The sequence below is a fragment of the Ciconia boyciana genome, chromosome 1, assembly GCF_034638445.1.
Source record: "Ciconia boyciana chromosome 1, ASM3463844v1, whole genome shotgun sequence".
Classification (NCBI taxonomy): domain Eukaryota; kingdom Metazoa; phylum Chordata; class Aves; order Ciconiiformes; family Ciconiidae; genus Ciconia; species Ciconia boyciana.
The window spans coordinates 143,563,733-143,586,207 of record NC_132934.1 but is presented as its reverse complement, the minus strand read 5'-3'; the positions used below and the strand labels follow the sequence as shown (position 1 = coordinate 143,586,207).

General features: G+C 40.2%; 1 protein-coding gene across 2 annotated transcripts in view; it reads right to left on the bottom strand.

Moving 5' to 3' along the window:
- Positions 1-875: 875 nt before the first annotated feature.
- DHRSX (dehydrogenase/reductase X-linked) overlaps positions 876-22,475 on the bottom strand; it is a 169,091-nt gene continuing 147,491 nt past the window's right edge. Inside the window, exon 6 of one of the 2 annotated variants that reach the window (XM_072849547.1) lies at positions 876-1,328. In XM_072849547.1, the coding sequence (XP_072705648.1) occupies positions 1,131-1,328 (198 nt within the window). In that variant the 3' untranslated portion in view covers positions 876-1,130. The remainder of the gene's footprint in view (positions 1,329-22,475) is intronic. The other variant, XM_072849546.1, reaches the window with a different exon arrangement.

Sequence of the window (22,475 nt, the reverse complement as noted above, 5' to 3'; positions counted from 1 at the left end):
CCTGAACTGTACACACTGAAGCGTGTTCAAAACTGATGGCATCTGAACTGACCACTATCCAACCCAGAAGAGAAATCTTAGGGTTTACCAAAAATAGTTTCATAAAAAATATCAGCTCCACACTCAGAGACAGTCAAATAAAATTAAAAATAAAACAGCTCTCAGGAATTTTTAGGAAATAAATATATAACAAAACGGAAAATATCCTGTTGCTGCTGTGTAAGTCAGATGAGTAGGCAGGGACTACTTTTCAGCATGGCAAAGAGATAGTTTAAGGGGGACATGTTGGAAGTCTCCAAAACCCTTAGCAATGTGAAAAAAGTGGACTGGCATTAACTGATTGCTGTCTCTTCCAAACCATGAACTTTCGTTTTGAAACCCATATGAACTAGGTTCAAAACCAACCAAAGGAGGTGATTCTTCATGCAACGGGCAGTAAATGAGTGAGTCTCCTTGCCAAAGAAAATGAGAGAAGTTGCGGATGCAAGTTTACATGGGTTCAGGAGAAAAGGGGACAAGTAATCTTAGCCCACTGCCAAGACAACAGGCCAACTGCACCCTCTGCCAAATCCAGTGTCTCCATCATTATGTTTGATCCCTTCCTGACGTATAAAACTAACATTATGATAGAAACAACATAATGATCATGAATGCCAAATGTCTGCATTAGAACAAGCTGACATTCTTTATAAAGTGTCTTAAAGATCAACGAAGCTTAAGGAAAAAAGCTGCAACTTTTTAAACTGATTGAAAAAGAGTAAGTTATATGCACAAGGGTGGCTTACGTTCAACATGCCACAGACAGAACACGCTCACCAGGGAAAGTCTTTTTTTTGTTGAACAAAAAATGAAAACTCAACTCCGCACAAGGTTAAAGATTGTATTTTAATCACAGACTGAAACATCATGATTTACAAAACTGATGGTTAGATTTAAAACCAACCACTACATCTTTCTGTGGGAATACTCCCCCCACACCCTAGCAGATTAGGGGTTCAAGTGAAGAACAGAGCTGTTCATGTTTGCCTTTGGGACTGAACAGTGATTTCCAGGATGATGACTGATGCTGCAAGAATTCACCTAAGATGCTTGTCAATACATTTCATTTACCCAGCTGGAAGTGGCTTCTTCTAGGGAGCTTTGCTGGATTCATCAGAAATCCCAACCATCTTGCAGCTTTCTGTCCAGAGCCTTCTCTGCAGCTCCTCATCATATGCTATGTCAGCCGATTTTGTCCTTTCCTCATTGTAAAGGTAGCAGCCGCCAGCTCCTTCCATTTCGGGTGATACTGCTGCATAGATGCTTGTAGAGGCTCCTTCCTCTGGAGTCTACAGAAACAACAACAAAAAAACAAATTCAGGCAAGGCAGGTACAATAGAAGAATTACATTATACCGTAGGACCTTCCCAGTGACAATCAGCTTCCCTAGTTTTGCATCACATTTGTGGTCCTTACGTAAACCTTGGCTGGCAATGATAAAAATGCCACCCATCCAACTGGCAGAGTACAGTCCATTTCTACAACAGTGCTATTTTGAGATAGCTTAAAGCCACACAGCAGATATATGGAAAACTCTGGTCCATTTTTTCAAGAGCTAGTCAGATGGAGCATACAAAATAATTGATTTAGTTTTCACAGTTAGAGTGAATAAATCCAAAAGCAAACACAAATATTAAAATCCTAGTTTAATTATTCATTTTGCAAGGATGAAAGGGTCTGTACGCTGCCTTAAGAAGATGAAGGCTATGCTGTATGCGCAACATGTTCATTGTAACAACAATATGACACGAGCAAAGGATCATGGAAACCATGACAGCAAATTAAGATTCTGCAGTTCAATCCAAGCAGGCAGGTAAACCAGGGAATTACATTTTACACAGAGCATAGTTATCAGAGTTCTGCAGTGTCATAAAGCAAAATGGTGAAAGATCTATAATGTCTGATATTCCATGAGTATTAAATGAAAATTAATAAGTGAATAGCTCAGAGTGATAACTCCTTTCATCCCGAGGATAGGCAAAACATTTCCATTTTGCATTCAGCAGGAACAGCTATCACTGAAATTATTTCAATGGCATTTTTTTTCTTTTATTGAAGGGCATATTTAAAACACACCATTTAATATGTTTGGTCTTTATCAGTGATATAATTATGATCAATGCCTGCTAAATAATAATGTGTCATTTTACAATCCTTGCAGTCATTCTCTGAGTCATTAACAGTACCAGTGCTGCTCATAGCTTTGTCTGCTGCACCTGAAAGGATGTCTTTCCCTGAAGAACTCACTTGATGAATGAGACAGTATTGAATATGTTACTCAGTGCCTAATTAAAAAAAAAATAAATCTAAGTAATTTGAAGCTATTTTGACAAGGTGCAGATATTTTAAAAAGAAACAACTCCTCTGTACAATAAATACAACACAACTTATTAGAAATAATTAATTAATCTGATGCATCTGGCATTTGATCTCATTTACAAATAATTTAGATCCATGTCACACAATCACACAATAAGACAAGGTTACCCAAACCATGACCTCTTTGGCTGCCACCAGGGCAGAGCACCCTCAGCATCCGCAAGGGAAACACATTCCCTGCGGGACCACAGGCACATGCCCCGAAAAGTGAACTGCTGAAGAAGAAACATGGCCTGCTGAGGTACTTCCATGCACAGAGCTCCACTGTTCCGTGCCAAGCCCTTGATCAAAGGTGTTTAAACTGAAGGAAAACTACTGATGCCAACAGGCTGCGAAGAGCAGTAATACCCCCATACTTTCTTTCAATGGCTGCAAAATAGCCAGCTTTTACGATCAGTTACCACACAAAGACAGCATGTCCTGTTCCAAATACCACCTAATGAAACAAGATGATAATTCAGCTATCCAACAGGCTATTCTCTCAGCAAAATACCAGTCAGTACGTTAAAAAAAAAATCAGGTCCAGGTAACTGCTGGAATATTTTTTATTTTTTAGGAAGGTAACTTTGCTGTGAGATACTATCTAGAAACACCTACAAAGTGCTTATATACCTTAGTTTAGTACTCTACTACTATTTCTTCACCCTTCTTCATCTTATGGAAAATAGTGCTATTCACATCCAGTAGATTATTTAAACAACATAAAGCTATGTGCATGCATAATTCTTTGCAGGATCAGGATGACTCCAAAAAGTTGGAGTCCAGATGCTCACATAGTGGCTACTATCATGATCAGCTATGATGCAATATAAAATACCTTAATACTGTAAAGCAGAAGAACAATGATGAATACGAGCATTCATATTTTATGCAATTTATTTTGGATGACAGAGAGAAACCAAAAGTTTTTAAGGTACTGCTGTGCTTTACTTAAAAATCTAGTGACACAGATAAACCATTACTTCATGCAATGGTTCACTGGATGTTATGTTCCTGTGTTCAACAGCTCTCCAGCACAAACAAGCATAAATGTCAACATCGATGACTCCCAAATCTTAATGACAACAGCTCAAAACTAAAATGCTTTAAAAAAATTGTCTGTGGGCGGAATTTTTGTGACTATGTTCTTATGAGCAGGGCTCTCTACAGCCTCAGAGACTGGTCTGTATGGATCTTCCTACAGCATCAGAAATACCATATAACTTTGCTGATTCAATGGGAAGGTTCTCCCAGGATATGCAGGATTTATCAAGATTTTTATTTTTTCATGATATGTCAAGTAAGTTCCTCACCAGAGGGGATAAAAATAATATCAAAATAATATCAAATACGTTAAATGAAGGCTGTGTATGAGTTGAAAGACAGTTGTTGGTTTCATTCATGCAGCCCTAGTAGGCCTTTACCAAACCATTTTATATAACAAATTGTTTCCTATTCTTCAATACAAAGAAAATATTGAGCAGGCTCAGACAATAATAAATGTGCTTACGTGGCCACACTGTGACCAGTCTATAAGCACAGTGACATCATCACCATCCATTAAGGTCAGCTTCTGTAACTTTTCACAAGATTTAATTTGTTTTGCATCCTGTCCACCACATCTAATATGCTGAGTAGAAGGTTCTATGCAAAATTCCTATTTAGTTTCCTGTTGCTAAAAGTGATTATCTAAACACATAAGGAAAAAAATACTATAATACATCAAGCAATTAGTGTATAATAATGTAAGTTAAAGGAAAACAATTTTTCCAGTGCAACGGGGAGCAGAGTTGCATAGGTATGATTAATTAATTGTCTTATCCCATCTTCTGAGTGCTTAATTAATGCTGAAAGCGTTAATGTTCCCTTACTTGAGGATCTCTTCATTGTTTTGGCATATTTTCTGTTTTAATGAAAGTAAAAAGGAAACCCTACACCAGCAGTCCCCTGTCCTTCTGGCTGGGTGGACGACCTACTTGTTTTGAGAGGCTGGAAGAAAAGCATATGCTGTGATTCCACCTCTGGATCGTGTCCATACCTACTGTGAAAGCACTGTACATCCAACTGCCCATGCACAGTCAAGAGTTTCCCAAAGTGTTGGATGTACTACACACCCACAGATCAACTGCAATACACACAGACACAAGCACACATGTCCTGCCTGAGTACCAGCACCTGAGGAGCTCTTGCAAAGGAAGAAGCTGGCAGCAGGTTGCAACCACTGGAGCAATTCATCAGTGTCTGCACAGGGAGCAGGATTAATTGTTCCAGCAGTGGCAGCCCCACTCATGGTTGCCAACTTTCCTGGGAGACCCATAGCTCTTCTTTTACCACATGACAGCCCATCGAAAGATGAGGAGGAACCATAAAGCCCTTGGAAAATAAAACAACCACAAGCAGGACACTACTGTCAAAGCAACACATCTGACCCATCCTTTGATGCCCATGGCCTTCTAGGAAGGAGAGCACCTGATCACCAGCCAGTGGTTGAATACCTTGATCTATAAAACCCAGGATGTTTGTCATGATGCTCTGTACAAACAGGAGCAAGTTCCTGTCTTTGGGACTCTGAAGTATTATACCAAAAGTTGCAGGTAGACAGGCAGTAATAATAAGTATCATTCAAATCACAGGGGAGGATACTCTACACATTGCCAGAATTTTAAAAAAAAACAAACCAAAGAGTAACAGATAATATACATACATGTAAGATTAGTAACTTCTTGTTCATGAATTGGCTGGACTTGTCCTAAGACAAGAGGGATTCCTATAAATTGCACGATGCTTCTTCACTCTGCAGTTACCAACTTATTTGTGCTGAACTTTTTTTAAATTAGATTTTTGTTTACAAATTGTTATATTATTAGTATCCAAGCAACTGTAATTAATGCTTTTGTCATATCCAAGTAAAACTGATTTCTGCTTAACTTTTTCATAATGAAATTCTGCGTCTGCAATTCCTTTTACTTGTTACAGTATTGATCAAATCTTTTACTTTTACATTCTTTTGCAATCAACTATTTGTTTGCAGTATCCCTTCAACAGTAGATAAAGGCTGGATTGAAAGTACGTATCTTTGTATTGCTCATTACATGGGTAGGCTGTGGAACAAGGAGGGAAAAGATTGCATGTGACCAGCTTATTTAAGCAAAATGCAGTCTATACACACAAAATGACATCATTGTTTTGGCACTATCTATTCCCAAAGACAAAGATGTGGTCTTTTACACAAGCTTTGATATTTCTTTTTTTACATATTCATCAATAGTAAGTCATCAACATAGAATAATTTTCCCTCAGCGTCAAATGGAATATTCTGTTCTATGAAAAGTGGGACATATACTAAGAGGGTTTGTGTTTTAGTTTTGTTTTTTTAAGACTTGACAGTTAACACGTTTAGATTAATGCATTTTTAAGTAAGTGCCATATAATCTTGTCAATACTAGGCTCTAATGCTCACAAAATGTGTTAGCCGATGACAATCAGTCCCTACAGCCATGTCGCCATGAAATGTCACATCCTTTTCATTTGTCTACAACAGGCGCAACAGCTTAACTCTTTGGAAATCATGTGTCTCCATCAGTTATACATGATGGCTTGGTGGTGCTTCCCTTGTTAATCCATGTACTCATCCAGTTCCACCTCCACCTGAATTCATAGCTCAGAGTTCTGGGCAGACAGTATGGTATGTCCATTGGAAACCACAGAAAATTGGACAGGAAACAAAACTAATAAGCTCCTATAATTCATCTTCTGCAATCCATTCATTTTCTCAGTACCATTGTCAGTAACTACCAGCAAACAGTGAGAACTTTGCTATGTGTCTTAAACGCTATGACAAACAGTTTGAACGGATGGCATGCATATACTTCAAATTGTATTGGCTGTCAGAGTTCGCCATATGATTGAAAAAGCAGTAGTGATACAACCCACGGTATCAGAGGAGTGCTTACTCTGGAATAGCTTCCCCTCGCCCCAGTCAATCAGCTGATTGTACTTGGTTTGTATTTTATGACTTCAGGATGCTGCCATCTTGAGACATGATAGGAGAGAAGATTGGGCAAAGAGGACAGAGCAGGAAGCAGCTGGCAAACTCAATGACTGGCATCGCAGTTGCATTTTGAGGGACACAAATGAGGAGCTAAACAGGCAGATGTGCATCCAGGACTGCCTGTTATGCTGGCAAATGGCTTAATGCTGAGGAAGAACATGTTAAAACACCTTTATCCATACAATTTGTGATGCAGAATACATTAAGTATTGGTGGAATGCCCCTCATCAGCAATATTAAGTAGACTGCTGTAGGAACACTCATCAACACTGGTTTTATAACAGTGGTCCTACCTCATGTACTCACATCCATTATGTCATGCACTTTTCTTTTCATATGGGAAATCTACTCATGGGCTGATGAGTTAAAGAAGCTTTCAGGGATTTTTTTTGGCATAGGGGTTCAGTGTGTTTGCTCTGTGGCCTTGCTTTTTTAAATGGGTGAGTTTCCATCAGGCCATTCCTGGCTCGGGTAACAAGAAGAAATATCTCTGGCTAGTGACACATTTCACAGGCTCCAGCTAGGAAGACACAGCAAGCACTGAACAGGCCATCTTCTGAGTCTGGGTACTCAGGCACTTTTGCCAGCGTTCCTTTACTTTCCTCAGTGTTAATTATTCTGGTAATGTTTTGCAAATGTTAGTATTACTGACTTGCTTCTGGACTGAAAAACTCTATATACAGAGTTTTCTGCCTTTTCGGTCTTTCTTTAGGAAAGACAACAATCATCTGGGATACCTGAACAGTACTACACATATGCACAGTGGGGCTTAGCAACAAGAATGAGAACACAAAGTTACTGTTACTTGGTACAGCAAAGTCTTTCATCTACTTGCTGGCAGCTAATGGAGAGGTGACACCCAGTCACCCTCAATGCACTGCTTGACTCTCAAGAACAAAGGCAAACATGAAGCCACCGCAACACAGAATAGTTTGAAAACTGCCAGAAATGGCATAGCTGGGATTGCATTCCCATGAATATCAAAGCAAACAAACTTGTGAGAAGTAAATTACCCGTGTTCCAAGGAGCACTGATTACTATGATCTGTGAACTACCGAATCATTTTGAAACCAGGTTACTTATGGGTGCAAGACTCCGAGGTGAAATAACAACAGCTGCTCTAGTGTCACAGCCTCCTGGTGAAGATATGGGCTACGTGTGCTCAACGCTTGTTGTGTAACTTCTGCAGTGTCTAGACCTCCTAACATGATCGTTGCTTTGAAAATTTCAGCCAAAAAGTAATCAGTTGAAACACTGAGTATGAAAACAAAAGGCTAGAATGGAAACCATAACACAGGTGTAAAGACGTGTTCAGCAACCTTTGATCAGTAAGGCTGTAACAGCTGACTGTAAGTCCTGGTGAGACCTGTGGCCAGGACCAACTGTCAGGTCCCTAGGAAGCCAAAGCTGCCAGAGAAGTCAGGCAGCACAGCTTTTCAGACATCTCTGCCTTCACTCAGAAGCCCTGGTTTCCACCTGCATTCTCTTTCTCCTCCTATTCTTTCCTATGTAGCTCACTATTATTCTCTTTCTATCCAACTTCTGCCTTGATTATAGAGCAGAAAGAGATAGAGATGTTTTACTGAATATACAGTTCTCCCTAGAGACCCAGTCAGCACCATTAAATTAATTTCTCTTCAATCCCCAACTCACGGCAAAGCGAGTTCTTTAATAAATTCACTCCATAATAAAATTCTTTAGATTTCATCTTTAAAAAAGACAGCAGCTACAAACAGAAATGGCTGAGTTAAAATGTGAAGCCTTTCTCCTGACAATGTTGTGGCTACAGAGAAATAATTTCTGAATCAAAGATATGAATATATAATAAAAGATGAAACATTGATGAATTAAGAACACAAGGCAATTTTCAAACTAAAAAAAAAAATACCAAAATGTTGAAGTAAAGGAGCTTTTATAATATGAATAATTCATGCCTATTCTGGGAAGAAGAGAAGCTTTTCCCTGAGCTTCCTAGCACAAGACGCTGTAAAGAACAGAAGCAGAAATAGCTGGCAAACAGACACAAAGAGTATCAAATCCTGAATCTCTCCTTCCCTTTCTACTGAAACAAAATGTTCTGGAAAGATCTTTCCAAAAAATCCAGGTACACAGGGAGCCTTGGAAGCCCCACCTCATGTTCACATCAGCCCCTGTGCAGGTGGCTGAGAAGCCTGTAGACAAAGCAGACCACAGAAGAAAGGAAGTGTCCCCAAAAGACTGCCAGGGTCAGCCTGTTGCTCAAGGGGCCCAAGGAGCAGGCAGGCACGCAGGCTTGAATGCCTGATTTCCCATGAATCTTTTGATGGAGTCAACGGTGGAAGGTTTCACTTTGTTTTGTGTCAGGGCAATGCCATCTGAGAAATCTGTTTTGCTGGAAAATCACCGAGCAGCTCTACTCTGAAGCCCTGGGATGGCTCTTCTGTCAGACAAAAAACACGAGCAAAGGTTTACTGAGGAAGGCAGTGGCCATGACTCTGAACCCTCCTCTTCAAAGCAGCTGCTTCAGACTAAGCAGGACATCCCAGGTCATCTCAAATAGCATCAGATGCCTATGTTGTCAGGCAAGCCCCTGTTGGCTAGTCAGCTTTCTGGGACACACTGAAGAGATCTCCACTGACTTCAAATAGCAGTTTCAACAGTGAACTCACTTGTAGATGCCTAAATGCACAAAAATAATTATGTGTCTTAATTTCAAACTGAATCTCTCCCGCTTAGAAGTGCAATATAACCTCAGTGATTTGAGTTGAATGTTTGTGGATCCATACTCTGCATTTTCTAAGCCGTTGAAATGAAGGACTAGAAGAATTATGTTTAGTTTTAAGCAATTTTCAAAACAGAAACAAGAACCCAACTTTACATGACTGAATTTGAGCAGGGACTTGAAACTTTGGGTCAAAGTCATTAATCATAACCGAGTCCTTTTGTTCATTTTGTCAAGTGCATTGAGGAAGATTACTTTGCCTGAAGGTTGATCCCTAAACTTGCTTTGCAGCAGACAGCGATGTCTTCAAAATCAGAACTGAGATATCGCTGCAGCCACTCAAATTACATTACACTTGTTACCTCGCTCAGTTCAGTAACAGTATGCAAAACTTGACAGATAGGAGCCTGCTGCCTCAGACATCGTATAAACATCCAGCCAGAGACAGTCACTTGCTGGAAGAACATCCAGTCTCTAGGAAATAAGGCAGGCAATAACAGGAGGAGAGAGCCGAGAGAGTACACATACTTCACAAGATGCTGGATCCTCTTCTGGGAGCATGGCACTCTGGTTAACCAGCCCTCTGGAAACCAGGTGATGTTCCTGCAGGTACCTATTGCGGAGGATGCCTCACTTAAATCACTCAGAATTGTCCTGGGTATCTTCGCATAATCTGGAATTTTCTGCAACACCTCTATTCACAGACAGGGAAAGTGATTTACTGAAGCAAATGCGCAAGTCAGGAGAAGAGATGAGGAAAGAATGAGCCTCCTAAATCCTAATCCTGATGACTTGCAGACTAGGCTGTTACTCCTTTTCTGTGTTTGTAAAGGAAAATAACACAATTTATTTGTTTACTACCAGCTCTATGGTCATAATTACAGTATCATGTGAGCAATTCAATATAATCTTCTTTGCTCCGAGATGTAGACTGATCTATCATTAAGTAAGAATACTTAATTACAGCTTAGTACAGCATGAATACTAAGGAATCATCCTGTTATTTTTATTAACTATGCAAGGCTTTAATTCTACTAAGTTTTGAACTATTACTATCTGAGAGATATGAATAAGAGCATAAGACTACTCCTCCCTCCAACAAAGCTCTTAGAGAAGCAACCTCTTTGATAGGTTGACTGGAACATCTGCATCATTTAATAATATATGCCCAATTTTTTAGTTGAAAACAAAATTTAAATATGATTCAAAATGTGAACGGGTCAAAATTAAAGAGGACTTAAAACAACAAACAACCATGAAAGCTTTAGAAGTTTCTTTCTCTAATGCATTATCTTATACCAGTACGTGGGTCACCTTTAGCTTGCTGAATTCTTTCAAATGATGCCAGATTTTGGCAATCAAAATGAAACACCACAGAAAGGAACACAGAAGTGTTTACTTTTGAAATGGTAGCTGCATCTTTACCAGCCCCAGAGCGCAGGAGACACAGCAAGGCTCTAAGTGCTAAAGAGGATGCTCCTGAGTGCATATACCTCTGAACAATTTATTTTATTACCTGCCTGCTCACGCAAAGTAAAATGCCTTTGTCAGCTTTTGCTGAAAACACAAGACTTCAGGCATAACATATATGGCCACTTCTGACTTGTAGCACCCTACCGCCATCTCTACTCTTTTACTTACTGTTTAACACTTGACAAGTCACTTTGCCCATATAATTTGATTTCCCTTCTCAGAAAATTGAAACTGACACTTATATCTCCAACTTCACAAATTTCTTATGAGGATTGTTAATTTTTGTAATGCTTATAAGCACTCAGGACAGGCACGGAACTCCTAAATATTTAAAAGATAACCACAATATAGAAAACCTTTACGAACTACGATGAGATCAAAAAGCATAAAGACTGTAGAGAACATAGACAAAATGAAATAACCCAAAATTACATAGGCCAGCGGCTATTTCACAGCCTCTTCTGTTTTAAATTGCTACAACCCCCGTTTTGCACCCCAAACAGCAGCAGGGCTATTTCCACCCGTGGGCTCAGCCGGGTGGTGGGGCTGGGAGAGGCTGGCTGCCAGCCCAGGTTTCTCACCTGCCCGCTGGAGGCACTTGCTGAAACCAGACAGCTCAAGTGAGAAGGTGCAAATCCCTTCCTGGATCACCAGGTAAGGTCAGCAGAGGACATTTCTCCTCCAGGACAGAGGCAGGCCATGTACCTGCGCTAGCAAAGATGGGGACCAGAAATAGTAAAGCGCATAAACTAACCCCAAATGACTACAGGGTGCTACATCTCTGCATTAATAGCATGTAAGATGAAAATATGCCTGGGAAGATGGGAGAGATGAAAGCAAAAATACACTTTCCCCCAAATTTCTCACATCTACTTTGCAGTGGCATGCTAGCTGGGCTGCAACACTTCCTGCTCATGGGTCTGCTCCACACAAGGCTCCTGCATGGAAAAAGAGACATTACCTTGCAGCGCTTATCCTCGCCCTGGATCTCAGCCTTCATCTCCTTTTCCCCTTTGCTGACTCCGAGCCTTTCTGCAGGACCGAAATGTGATAGTCCTGCAGCGGCTGCACTGGCTGGAAGGAGGAAGTTTCAAGCAGATCGCCAAATTCCACTTAGCACTGTCCATGCCCCAGCTGGTCCGGGTTTCTGTTTTCTATATAGTTATTGTGTTTAAATTACAGTTTTGCAATATTCCCCAAGCTGAGAGGAGAAAGCCCAAACTGGAAGACAGATAAAAGTGGTGGGGAGGGAAGGAATCTTCCTTCCCCCAGAAAATTCTGCAAATTTATGTTTCCTATAATTCCAGTCGCTGGCAATTTCAGCGTTTAATCTTGAACAATAAATCAAAAAGATATAAACAAGAGGGTTAATTCAGGTCTGTCCCTAGTGACATGCTCCAAAGATAGAAAACAAGAAGAATAGACTAATTTTCTATAGTTATTTTAGTGAAAGAATAGAAATAGGCGAGAGTGGCTCAGATTTTCTAATCTTATCTTTCTGACAGATACAGTAAACAGGATTAGTTAGCTCAAGTCAGTAATTACAGATTATACATACTCGTTTTTGATGAGAAAAATGTGCCCAATAAGTTCAATGTATTGCTGTTTAAGTAATAAAACCCCTTAAAAATGACAGTTCTCTTCATTTTAATTAAAGCCATATTTCATCTGAAAGCAGCTTGTAAAAAAAGTAAAGAAAAAAATTAGTCATCTTGTAAACAAAACTACCGTTTCCCATTTTCTATCACAACAGAATGCTAAAGTTATAAAATCACAGATAGATTCTGAAACCATACGGTTATGGAGCTGTCTGCATAGCTTATCCTCTTGGTTACCCAAGAGAAGTACTAAATATAAAGGCAAAGGCTATATTCAGTTGCAAATTGACATATCTGAATGCTTACTAACCCACCAGAATCAACCTGTTTTTAACAAAATAACTAAAAATGCAAATGCAAAGGAGGACTGAACTTTATTATTCAAATCAAGCTTTTTATTGTGTAGACTGAAAGTGAGTTTAAGCTCTGTAACTTAAATCCCTCTGTTTAAATCAATCAACGCCAGGGCTCTTTACTGTCCACCAAGGAACGTATTGATGGCTTCAGTTCAGAAGAGCCCCAAAGAACATGTATAACTTTAGACAGGCAAATAGTGCCATTGATTTCAATGAGATTAGTCATGTTTCTACAATTATGTCAGACAAGATCTGAGGCATCAGAACTTTTACCACAGAGCTCATTATAGGGAGAGCAAACACGCAAACTCTCAGCCACACAAATGCTTCCCAAGGTCTGAAACGGAAGCAAAAAACTTCCATCTTGAAAACAATTACTCATGAGTTTAAACTCATCACATTTAACCAGCCAAATGGTCTGAAAGAAGGGCAGATTGGTACTCGTAGTGCAGAGGGGGATGCTAGCCTGGGGAGAGGTGATTGATAACGTTATTAATTTGCAATGGGGCAGAGAGAGAAAAACAAAGGTGGCAGTTCTTGCCAGTGGAACAGATAAAGGAAAGCAGGGAAGTGGGATGTACTGAAAATTATTCAGTACTAGTGAGTGGCAAGAACCCAGATTTACTATCCACTGAAGTTGTTAATTTTAATATCCAGGCTTATTTCTAGGGTGTTTTGTAAACCTTCATTAAGGTAGCAGATGGAGCCATTAATTTGTGAAAAACATCTCCCCTGCAAAGGCCAGGTCTGGATTTGGTGACAGATGTGGTCCTTCCTGTGTTCCTGTTCCCTTTGCTGGATGACAGAAGTCACAGCAGAAGTGTCACGTTACTGTACAGGTGACACGGTATACCCCAGTCCTGTGTGAATGACTAAACCGACTGTCCTGGCTTGTGTCGCAGGAAGAATTGGTTCAAGTTCCAAAAACGAGATCCATAGTGAACGATCAAATCTCATTACCTGAAGGAGGACAATGAAAATCTGGAAAGAATAAAACATTTCATCCCTTCCACACCCAAAGTCTTACCCTAGTCTGCTATTTTAAAAAAGGAAAAAAGAAAAAGAAAAAAAAAAAGAAGTTGTGGAGCAAGAATGTTAAAAATCCCAACAATCTTCCTGAAAATCTTAATATTTCTTTTATTTCATTCTCAGGTAGCTCCTGTCTCTGCAGAGAGCTTCTGACTGGGGTTTTGATACTGGACTGATTAAGGGCATAGGTAGCTGTGACCCAGAGACTTACACTTGCAGAACTATCAATAGCCAAAATAATGCAGTGAGAATTAACCTTTTCTTTCTATTAAGTGCCCCAGGAGAGTTTCTGTTGCACTTGTATTCATAGGGCTTTTTGACTAAAAGGTTAGAGCAGTTGTTTAGAACGGGAAACAAATACTGTGAGGTTTTGTGGTTCGATAAATACATGTTACGGACTCATCTGGTGCTGAAATAATTCGCTTTGTTTAGGGAGCCCATATTGAACTACGCTCTTTGGTAATGCCATTTTGCTACACACGTCCATTTGCCTTGAGAGTCCAATCAATGAGCCCTCCCCGCTCACTCGCTTGCAGTGATACACTGCAAACAGCGATGCTCCAGACAATTAAACTTCTGCTTCCCAGGAAAAATTCCAGTTGAATTAATGCAGAACTGTGCTGCGGTTTAGTAACTGCTTTTAACTTGTAAAAATACAGGCTGAGGTCTGAGCAGAGGCTTGAATGCCAGCGCAGACCGCCTGTCCCAGCCCTCCCCACTGCCTCTCCTGCCCGCCCGGCAGCTTGCTTAAAATTCTGCTCTTCACCTGCAAGTCTGCACAGCTCTGCAGCCGCCCATTGTTATTTAATATGTACTTCACAGCAGAATTGAATTGTTCCAATCAAGATTTGGACTCCGCTTCTCTAGGTGGTATGCAAAGCACATCTGCAGTCTAAACTTTCACCCATTTCTCCACCTGCCCTTTCATCATGCCCCACAACAGTCTCACAGATAGTCCCAGCTCTTCTTCATTCCCTTTTCCTCCTCCTAAATTCCTAAATGCCTCTTGCCAGGCCCTCACCACAACATCACTGCAAACGGCTCCTACATCAGCATGCCAGGCACTTGTGCCATTGGGTCACATCCCTTTTTGCAGCCCATGTGCCGTGTGGAGGAGGGTCTCCTCAGCGGCTCAGGTTCGGAGGGCTCCCGGCACAGCACCGACACTTGCCCTCCTCGGATCACCCATCTGTGCCACCGAGCCCCTTCAGAAACCCAGAAGAGGCAAAGAGCAGCCTTCAAAGCGTGAGCTCTTGGGGCAGACGGCTCTTACCATCTCTGGAGCAAACAAAAGAGCAACCAAGCCCTTTGATAGTAGAGAAAGAAGAGGGAAATATTAGGTGAAACCTCATCAATACATTCACCCAGCCAAATCTGAGAAGACAGGAGAAATGGTGGGTCCAGAAGCAGTGCCTTAGAGCAGGGCAGAAAACAAGGCTCCTCTTGCAGCGAAATCGCAAGGGGCATTGAAATGGTGGTGCGACAGCACGCTGCATTGCTGGATGCGCAGGGCTGCGGGAAGGACGCAGAGCGTCTCAGGGCGCAGAGGCCACCAGCATCAGCCGCCATCCCTGCTGCTGCTCGGCCCTTCCCGGGCGTGAGCCGCTCCTGCGGCTGGAGGGACGAGCTGCAAAGCCCACTTTGCTCTGCAAACGTCTGCTGAGCTGATGTGGCTAGTTTTCAGTCCCTGAGCTCTGTAAGGGAGCCACAATTGAGAAGCAAGAGTTTCCCAAGCAGTATGCTTTTTATATAAAAATAATCTAAATGTTTGTTTTTTACCAATTATATAAACTCCTCAGTGACCAAAACATAACTGACCTTTACTTTTACATCTGTGCTCAATAAAAGAGGATTACCATTGTTTGTGAACTTTGCAAAGCCTGTAACATGGCTCGGGGAAAAAAACCCTTAATTTATATTTGTCTAATCCCTGATAGCTGCTGACAGTCTGTGAAACAAATAGTTTTAATTATTTTCTCCTTGCTGAATCTCAGGTCTCATCGTTTAATCAAAAAATAGCACATTACCAACAACTGGGATTAAAAGGAGAGCCATACAGTAGGAAAAACAGGAAATTACATTAGCACCAAATAGTGACAAATATGCCCTTCTTATTGCAGCCCTGTCCTGAACATTTACAACTCCCCATCCAAAAAAAACCCTAAACAAAACAAAAAAAAGCCCTTAAGACTTTTTCCATTTATCCTGAGACTTATAGCTGTTGAAAATATCAATGTGGTCTCTGCAATAAAAAAAATATTCTGAAGACTCCTTTCTGTTATTAATGAACAATGTACAGATCATACACATTGGTGTAAAATAAGTGCTACTTATTTTTTTATCGAAACTACTGATGCACGAAAATGACTATAGAGCTAATCAATAGGTAATGACTATATTTCAGGAGTAATGTTCTGTTCAGAGGAAAAAAATGGCTGCAATTCACACACAAGTATTGACACCATGAAGCACATGAATCAATGCCCACAAGAGATCTGCACATTATTTAAAATTTCTTCAGCAATATTTGCCTTTATTCCTTCGTCCCAGTGTAATTTTCCCCGCAATACTGTGAATATATTAAAGGTTAGTGTGAATATATTAAAGACGGTAGAATAAAATGCAAAAGCTAGACTGCTGATGGATAAGTCTAACAGCCAGCAGTGGCATGACTATTACTGGAGTGCTGTAGCCATGGGACTCTGTGCAAAGCTCTTTTTTGCATAAGACAGTGTCAGTCACAAAATGATCAAGACCTCACCTCTCATGGGCCCAGTATAACCCTGCAGGACTTCAAATTTTTAAAGTATTTCCAGTTTCTTTTTTGGTGTACAATGGTTTACTGCTCAGAGTAACTGGAAGTACGTGAGGTGGCCGGAGCTGGAGGTGATGTGCCTCAGTGCTTGCTGAAGTCTCCCAGGGAGACAGATTTATCACTGGCTCCTAAAATGAACCGATGAGTTCCCCTTGGCCTAATTCTCTAAATATAGCCCTTTGCCTTGTTTCCATCGCCATCTCTGTGTAGAGCAAGGGAAAAGCATGAACTAGTCCAAGGTACAAATCTGAATTCTCCTCTGTTAACACAGGGCAGAGAATAACCCATCCATTCTTCACTTGCATAAACAAATACCTCAGATTTACATGGCAGTGAAGAAGCTGATTACCTCTGTCTCTCACATTTTTCTTTTTGAGTCACATGCGGCTTGAGACGTGGCTGGTTTATAGCCTGAAATGATGTACCTTTACTTCAGATTTTAACTGCAAATCATTCTGCTTACCCCAGAACAAACATCTGGTCTTTGCTTAGAAAATGAATAGCCAACTTCATGCCTGATATCAGACCACAGCTACTCAAACAACTGACAACAGTTACCAGCAGCATCTGATAGGAGGGAGAGATTTGCAAAAGAATAAATACCCAGCTGCAACTAGAAATAACCAGATTTGGGTTACTACAGTTGAACAGAAGAAACTTACTACAGTTCTGCAGAAGAAAACATCAGCATTTTTTAATCACTAATATAATAAAATGGAGAAAAGCAGTTTGGTTCTTGAAAAATCAGGCAGATTCCTCTCCTAGTCTAAATTAATATTATGAAGAATTTATAAATAACTGTAGATGACCGCAGCAGAAAAAAGCCCATAACCACAAAGAGAAATTTGAAGAGAAAATAGCACAGAGGTACACATTCTTAAGAAAATGTTTCCCTAAGCAAAAATAGATGCCCGAGCCAAGTATGCTCTTTAACTCCTTCTCTGAAAATGTAAACTCATTTCAAAAAAGCTCACTCAGGGGTTTTTTCCTTTTATTTAGGCAAGTACAAGAAATCACTCAGCATACACCTCATCTGCAAGTAGTAGAGAGTTGCTCACATTCGTAGAGTTTGCTTTAGTGTAGAAAAGGAAATAAAATCTAGACAGTCCTCACATGCGGTAACTGCTGCTACATTAAATAAGTACAAATGTAACTATTTCAAAACTATAAAGGGTGAAGGAGGTTCAACAAGATGGAGATGAGAATATAGCCCAGAATATATTGACATGATTTTAAAATAAACATTAAAAATGTATTTATGGGGTGAGGAGCAGGAAAGGAAGCTGCTATCCTAAAGCTCGTGCGCCTGAGCGCACTGCCCTGCCGGCTCCTGGTTTTCTGGTTTAATTTAGAGAAAAGGTTACTATCATCTGTCATGTTCCATGGGTTGTCAGAAAAGCCAGCCCTACGTATTTTATCATTAAGAAGCCCCACTGAAGAGGTGTTTTAAATGCTTGCAAAGGAGGTTAGCTGACTACTTGCCAGCTGCACCGTAGCCCTGCCCTTTCTTCCAATTCAAAAGTATATTAACCGGAGGATAATTGCAGGTGTTCTCATCCATAATCTACAGTGACAAAAACAAACAGCAGATCAAATGAAAAGGATCTTGCAGTCTTCCAAAATATTCAGTGCTTTGTGTTTTGTTACAGCAATTTTTCTATCTTTCCTAAAAATTCTTAGGTGTTGCAGGTGACTGAAATTAAGAGTGAAAGAATATTATTGAAAACTACATAATAATACGTGTTTAACTTGCAAAGCTACAGTAGGTTACATTTTTGTTTAGTATATGATTAAAAAGGAAATTATGTTTTATTAATGTAATTTTCTATATGAAAAAGTTCTGTATTTGAAGGTAAGTGATATTTTAGCATGAAGACTATCTAGTCTCCACAGATTTTAGCAAAGGGACTCCAAAACATGAAAGGTACAACAGGCTCCTGCATTTTAGATACTTCTATTTTTCTATGATAAAGGCACTACGTAACTGTAAAAAGAACATACTTGCAAAAGACTGTTAATAAATACCTACTGTCAACAAAAGTTTTTCAGAAATACAATAAATGAAGTTATATGCACTTATTTAACAAAAATACCTTCCACCTACTACACATGAAAATAAGGAAGTTTTTATGCAAGAAAGCTGTTTGCATGAAGAAATACCTATTGGTACAAATAACCCAGCAATGCAGTGTTCTTTACCAGAGAAACTATGCACTATTTACTAATTCCTTGAAGTGGCAAAACCACATACATCTCAGTGACATGATCCATAGACAGATATTTCCATCATAAATATAAGAGATTCTACAGGCTGCTGACAGCAATGAAAGGTGAATGAGACATTACTGAAATACAGCTAAATTGAGGGCAGCTTAAGAAACCTACGTTTCAGTTCACCACACCATTTATTTCTTGACAGTTCAAACTTTCTGTATAATCCAAAGAATTTATTTTTAAATCTAGGCACCTATTCATATCAGAGGGCAAAGCTTTAACTCAGTAATTTGAAGCATCAACACATCTTAGCTATCATAATGGATCCACGATCAGTAGTTTGCAGCAGGTCTATTGCTCTGATTTGAAGGGCCCACCCAAGAAAGCCCAAGAACCTCGCTTTTCCCCCTCTGAAATATCACATCATGGTTTAAATAAAAAAGTCCACAAAAAATAAAAAAAAGGGAAGATTACTTTTTTTCCCCAAAATTTTGAAATGTGCAGTATAACTTCTCCATAAGAAAAATATGTCAAGTAGAATTGCAAACACCAATTCAGATGAGCAGACTTTCCATCACCAAACAGGAACCTCTTTCTTCCTCTCAAGCAAAATCCTGAACCAAGCTCTCTGTTCAGGATGTTCTAGGAACATGCAAACCCCACTAGTCTACTCTGGACACTGTCAGTTGGAGCACCTTGGCTGACTTTCAGCTGGGCTACAAGCCAGCCTAAAGTTAGTCATCTCAAAGGTACTTTAGTTGCAAACCAGTCAGGAAGGCACAAGACGATGGCCATGAACTGCTTGTGGAAACACAGCGGAAGCTATGGTCTCTTGTACAAGTGTCATGCACTACCTGCTGCTGCCGCTGGCTGCCTGGCCTCTCTGCTGGAAGGGGTCTCTGAAGCACTGACCAACTTCTAGAAGAACACTGCTGTAACCCAGATTAGAGATTAACAGGGTAGCTACTCCAACTATCTCTACAGCTCCGTTTTCAATTTACCTTGGCTAATTTATTTTTTAATAGCATGCACAGATTTCTTGACCAGGACAATAAAAGATCTCATTTTCATTGAAGGCTCTTCATTCTGACCCATAGCCCCATCTTCCCTTTTCTCCTGTAAACAAGAGCCAGCACTGTTGGAAGCTCTTCCTAAAGAAGGATTCTGATCTTCTCCATAAATCTATTTAAACTCCATCTTAAAAACAGCAGTTTTCTTATAGCTACCACTCTGTGGAATCCTTTTCCACAGTCTGATTCCAATGATTAGAAACAAGTTTCTTACTTCTTTCTTCTTATTTCTTTCTCACTTTCTCAAAGTAAATAAATTGCCAGTCAGCTTGCTTCAATTCATTCTTGTCTTGACAAAATTGTTTCCTTAAAAGCAACCTCACTCCTGTTTATTTTGATTAAAGGCTATTGCTAGATATCATGATATAACTTGACAATAAAGAGAAAAAATAAAAAGTTGTTGCCTAGAGCTTCTACAGAGTCAAACTGAAATTAACACACAAAAGATGTGTTGTCTTTATGGTAACAGCGACAGCACCGGTACCATCCTTGAGCTGGATGGTACCTGCTCACTTCTATAAAGCCTAATGATGCTAATGATGCAAATGATTTCTTTCCAACCAGGACAGCGTGGGACAGATTGTACATCACATGTACAAGTGCTGCTTCTGAGCACTGGAGGTGCTTTATAATCCCCTTGGCTCCTCTGAGTAAACTGTTGTGTAGTGACCCGGAGATGACAAATCCAGGTACCTCAGCACAAACAGATTTTCTATTTTATCACTTTTTTAAAAAGCTGGAAATAGATGACTCACCAGCAATCTGCCTTTGACCCAGTGCTGTCACGAGTGGGTTGAAACTCTCATAGCAGAAGTTATACAGCCAAGGTACTGGGTGATGGATACGTTTTGCAGTGAAAACAGTGCTTCATATGAAACAGGCTTGCCCCAATACAAGGGAAAAAAAAAACACCACACCACCAAAACCAAAACTGAGCACTGAGTATATATAAAATAGTATTAACAGGGCAATTATATTTAGAAAAATAAGACTCTGTAAAACTCCCTGCTTCCTGCCTTCCAGACCTGCTTCTTGAATGGATTTCAAGCAACATCAGATGAATCTAGTATTATAAACATCTGAAGTACTTACTGCCTCTGGAGACCTGCAGGCCCTCTAAAGCGATTAGGGTTCAGTGTATCTGTGCCAGCCTTAATCCACTTTCCCAGATAATAGGCATATAAAATAGGACACATGTGCCACAAGCCTAAAGTAGGCAAGAAATACAAAAGGCCAGCCCCAAATCAAGAAGAACCTTTAACGAGCAGGATCAGACATGTAAAATGCTTTACATAAGGACAGTACTCCATATAGAGGATGCAAAGTCAGATCAGATAATCCTTGCTACAAGAATACACAATAAGATTGGGACCTGGATGCTCTTAGGTTTGGGTCTTATTTATGTGTTTAGCAGGTTCTGATCAGCTACACTTGTGCAAAGCCACTGATGAAGTACCGAAACGTCATGACGATGGAAGTCACCATTTTATATGCAACGGAAAATGGGGACCTAAGTTGTCGTTACTGATCATGATGTATGAGAGTGGTGATAACTGAACTCCTCTCTGAGAAATGACCAAGCTGCACTCACAGCTTGGGCAGTCATAAAAATAACCTTTGTACGTGGACAATGTACAACCCTGACAGAAAAAAAACAAGCACGCTGCCCCACAGTGCCTTTTCTACATTCATTTTTAGAACAGAGCCACCTGTCAAAATATACTCATAGCGTGTAATTTTATTTTCAACACTCTGAGCTCCAAAAACAATGGGACAGCTTTTCTCTTTCTACATTTTGAATCATCTTAGGATAGTATGCGACAAGTGGCAGACGCTGTGGAAGACTGCATTTTGCATCTCAAGAGCTTGGCAGGCAAAAATATTGAATAAGTCAATCAATACCGCTCTTCCTGAGACACACTCAGCCTCAGCATACTGTTGGCTGCTGCAGGGATGCGAGGCAGCTGGAGAGCCATTGCACACACCGCTTGCAGCAAAGCCGTGGAAACACAGGGCTGCCAGGCACAGGGCACCAACTCTGGCCCCTGCTATTCATTCAAAAAGTAACATATATACTAAATTGGATAAACTATTAATAAAACGGTAAGTTAAGCTCGTAAGTTGGCGGTGGCTAGCTCCAAGACTTTGATGAGCAATTAAGAGACTTTGGGAGCAACTCTTATTTTTTCAGACCATGCCTGAGCCTAGGACCAGCAGTAGCACCTCCTTCCTATTCCAGTGACAGAAAAGTAGGTCAGTGTGATCGGGCCAAACAAATACCACTATAAATCCCATCCCTGATAAGCTGTCCAAGTTCATTCTTGTTTTATTGCACATTGCTCAGGTTTCATCCAAATCCTCTTCTGCATATGTTCTGTATTCCCCACAGAGCGCCTGGTGCGTGGTAACATAACTGCTGTGGTTACTTCCCCTTTCCAGAACTGAGATGGCAACACCAAATGTAGTCATTTGCCCTGAAGAGACTCACAGACCCAGTCTAAAGAGAATGTTTAAATATGTAATAACCTATAGAAACCACTAAATCTGGTCGGATTGTATTAATGACTTGTGTTTGTGCCACATCTAGGATCAAGTTCCTTCTAGAAAAATGGGGGCTAGAGCCACTGCACCAAATTCCCTTCTCATGTTTACCTATTAAAACCCACCAAATCCCATGTTTTTAGCTGAGAACATAATGAGAACAAAATAAACCATGTGAACTATGTCTTGCAGTATCTCAGTACCCTTTCTAAAATGCAAACACAAATGTT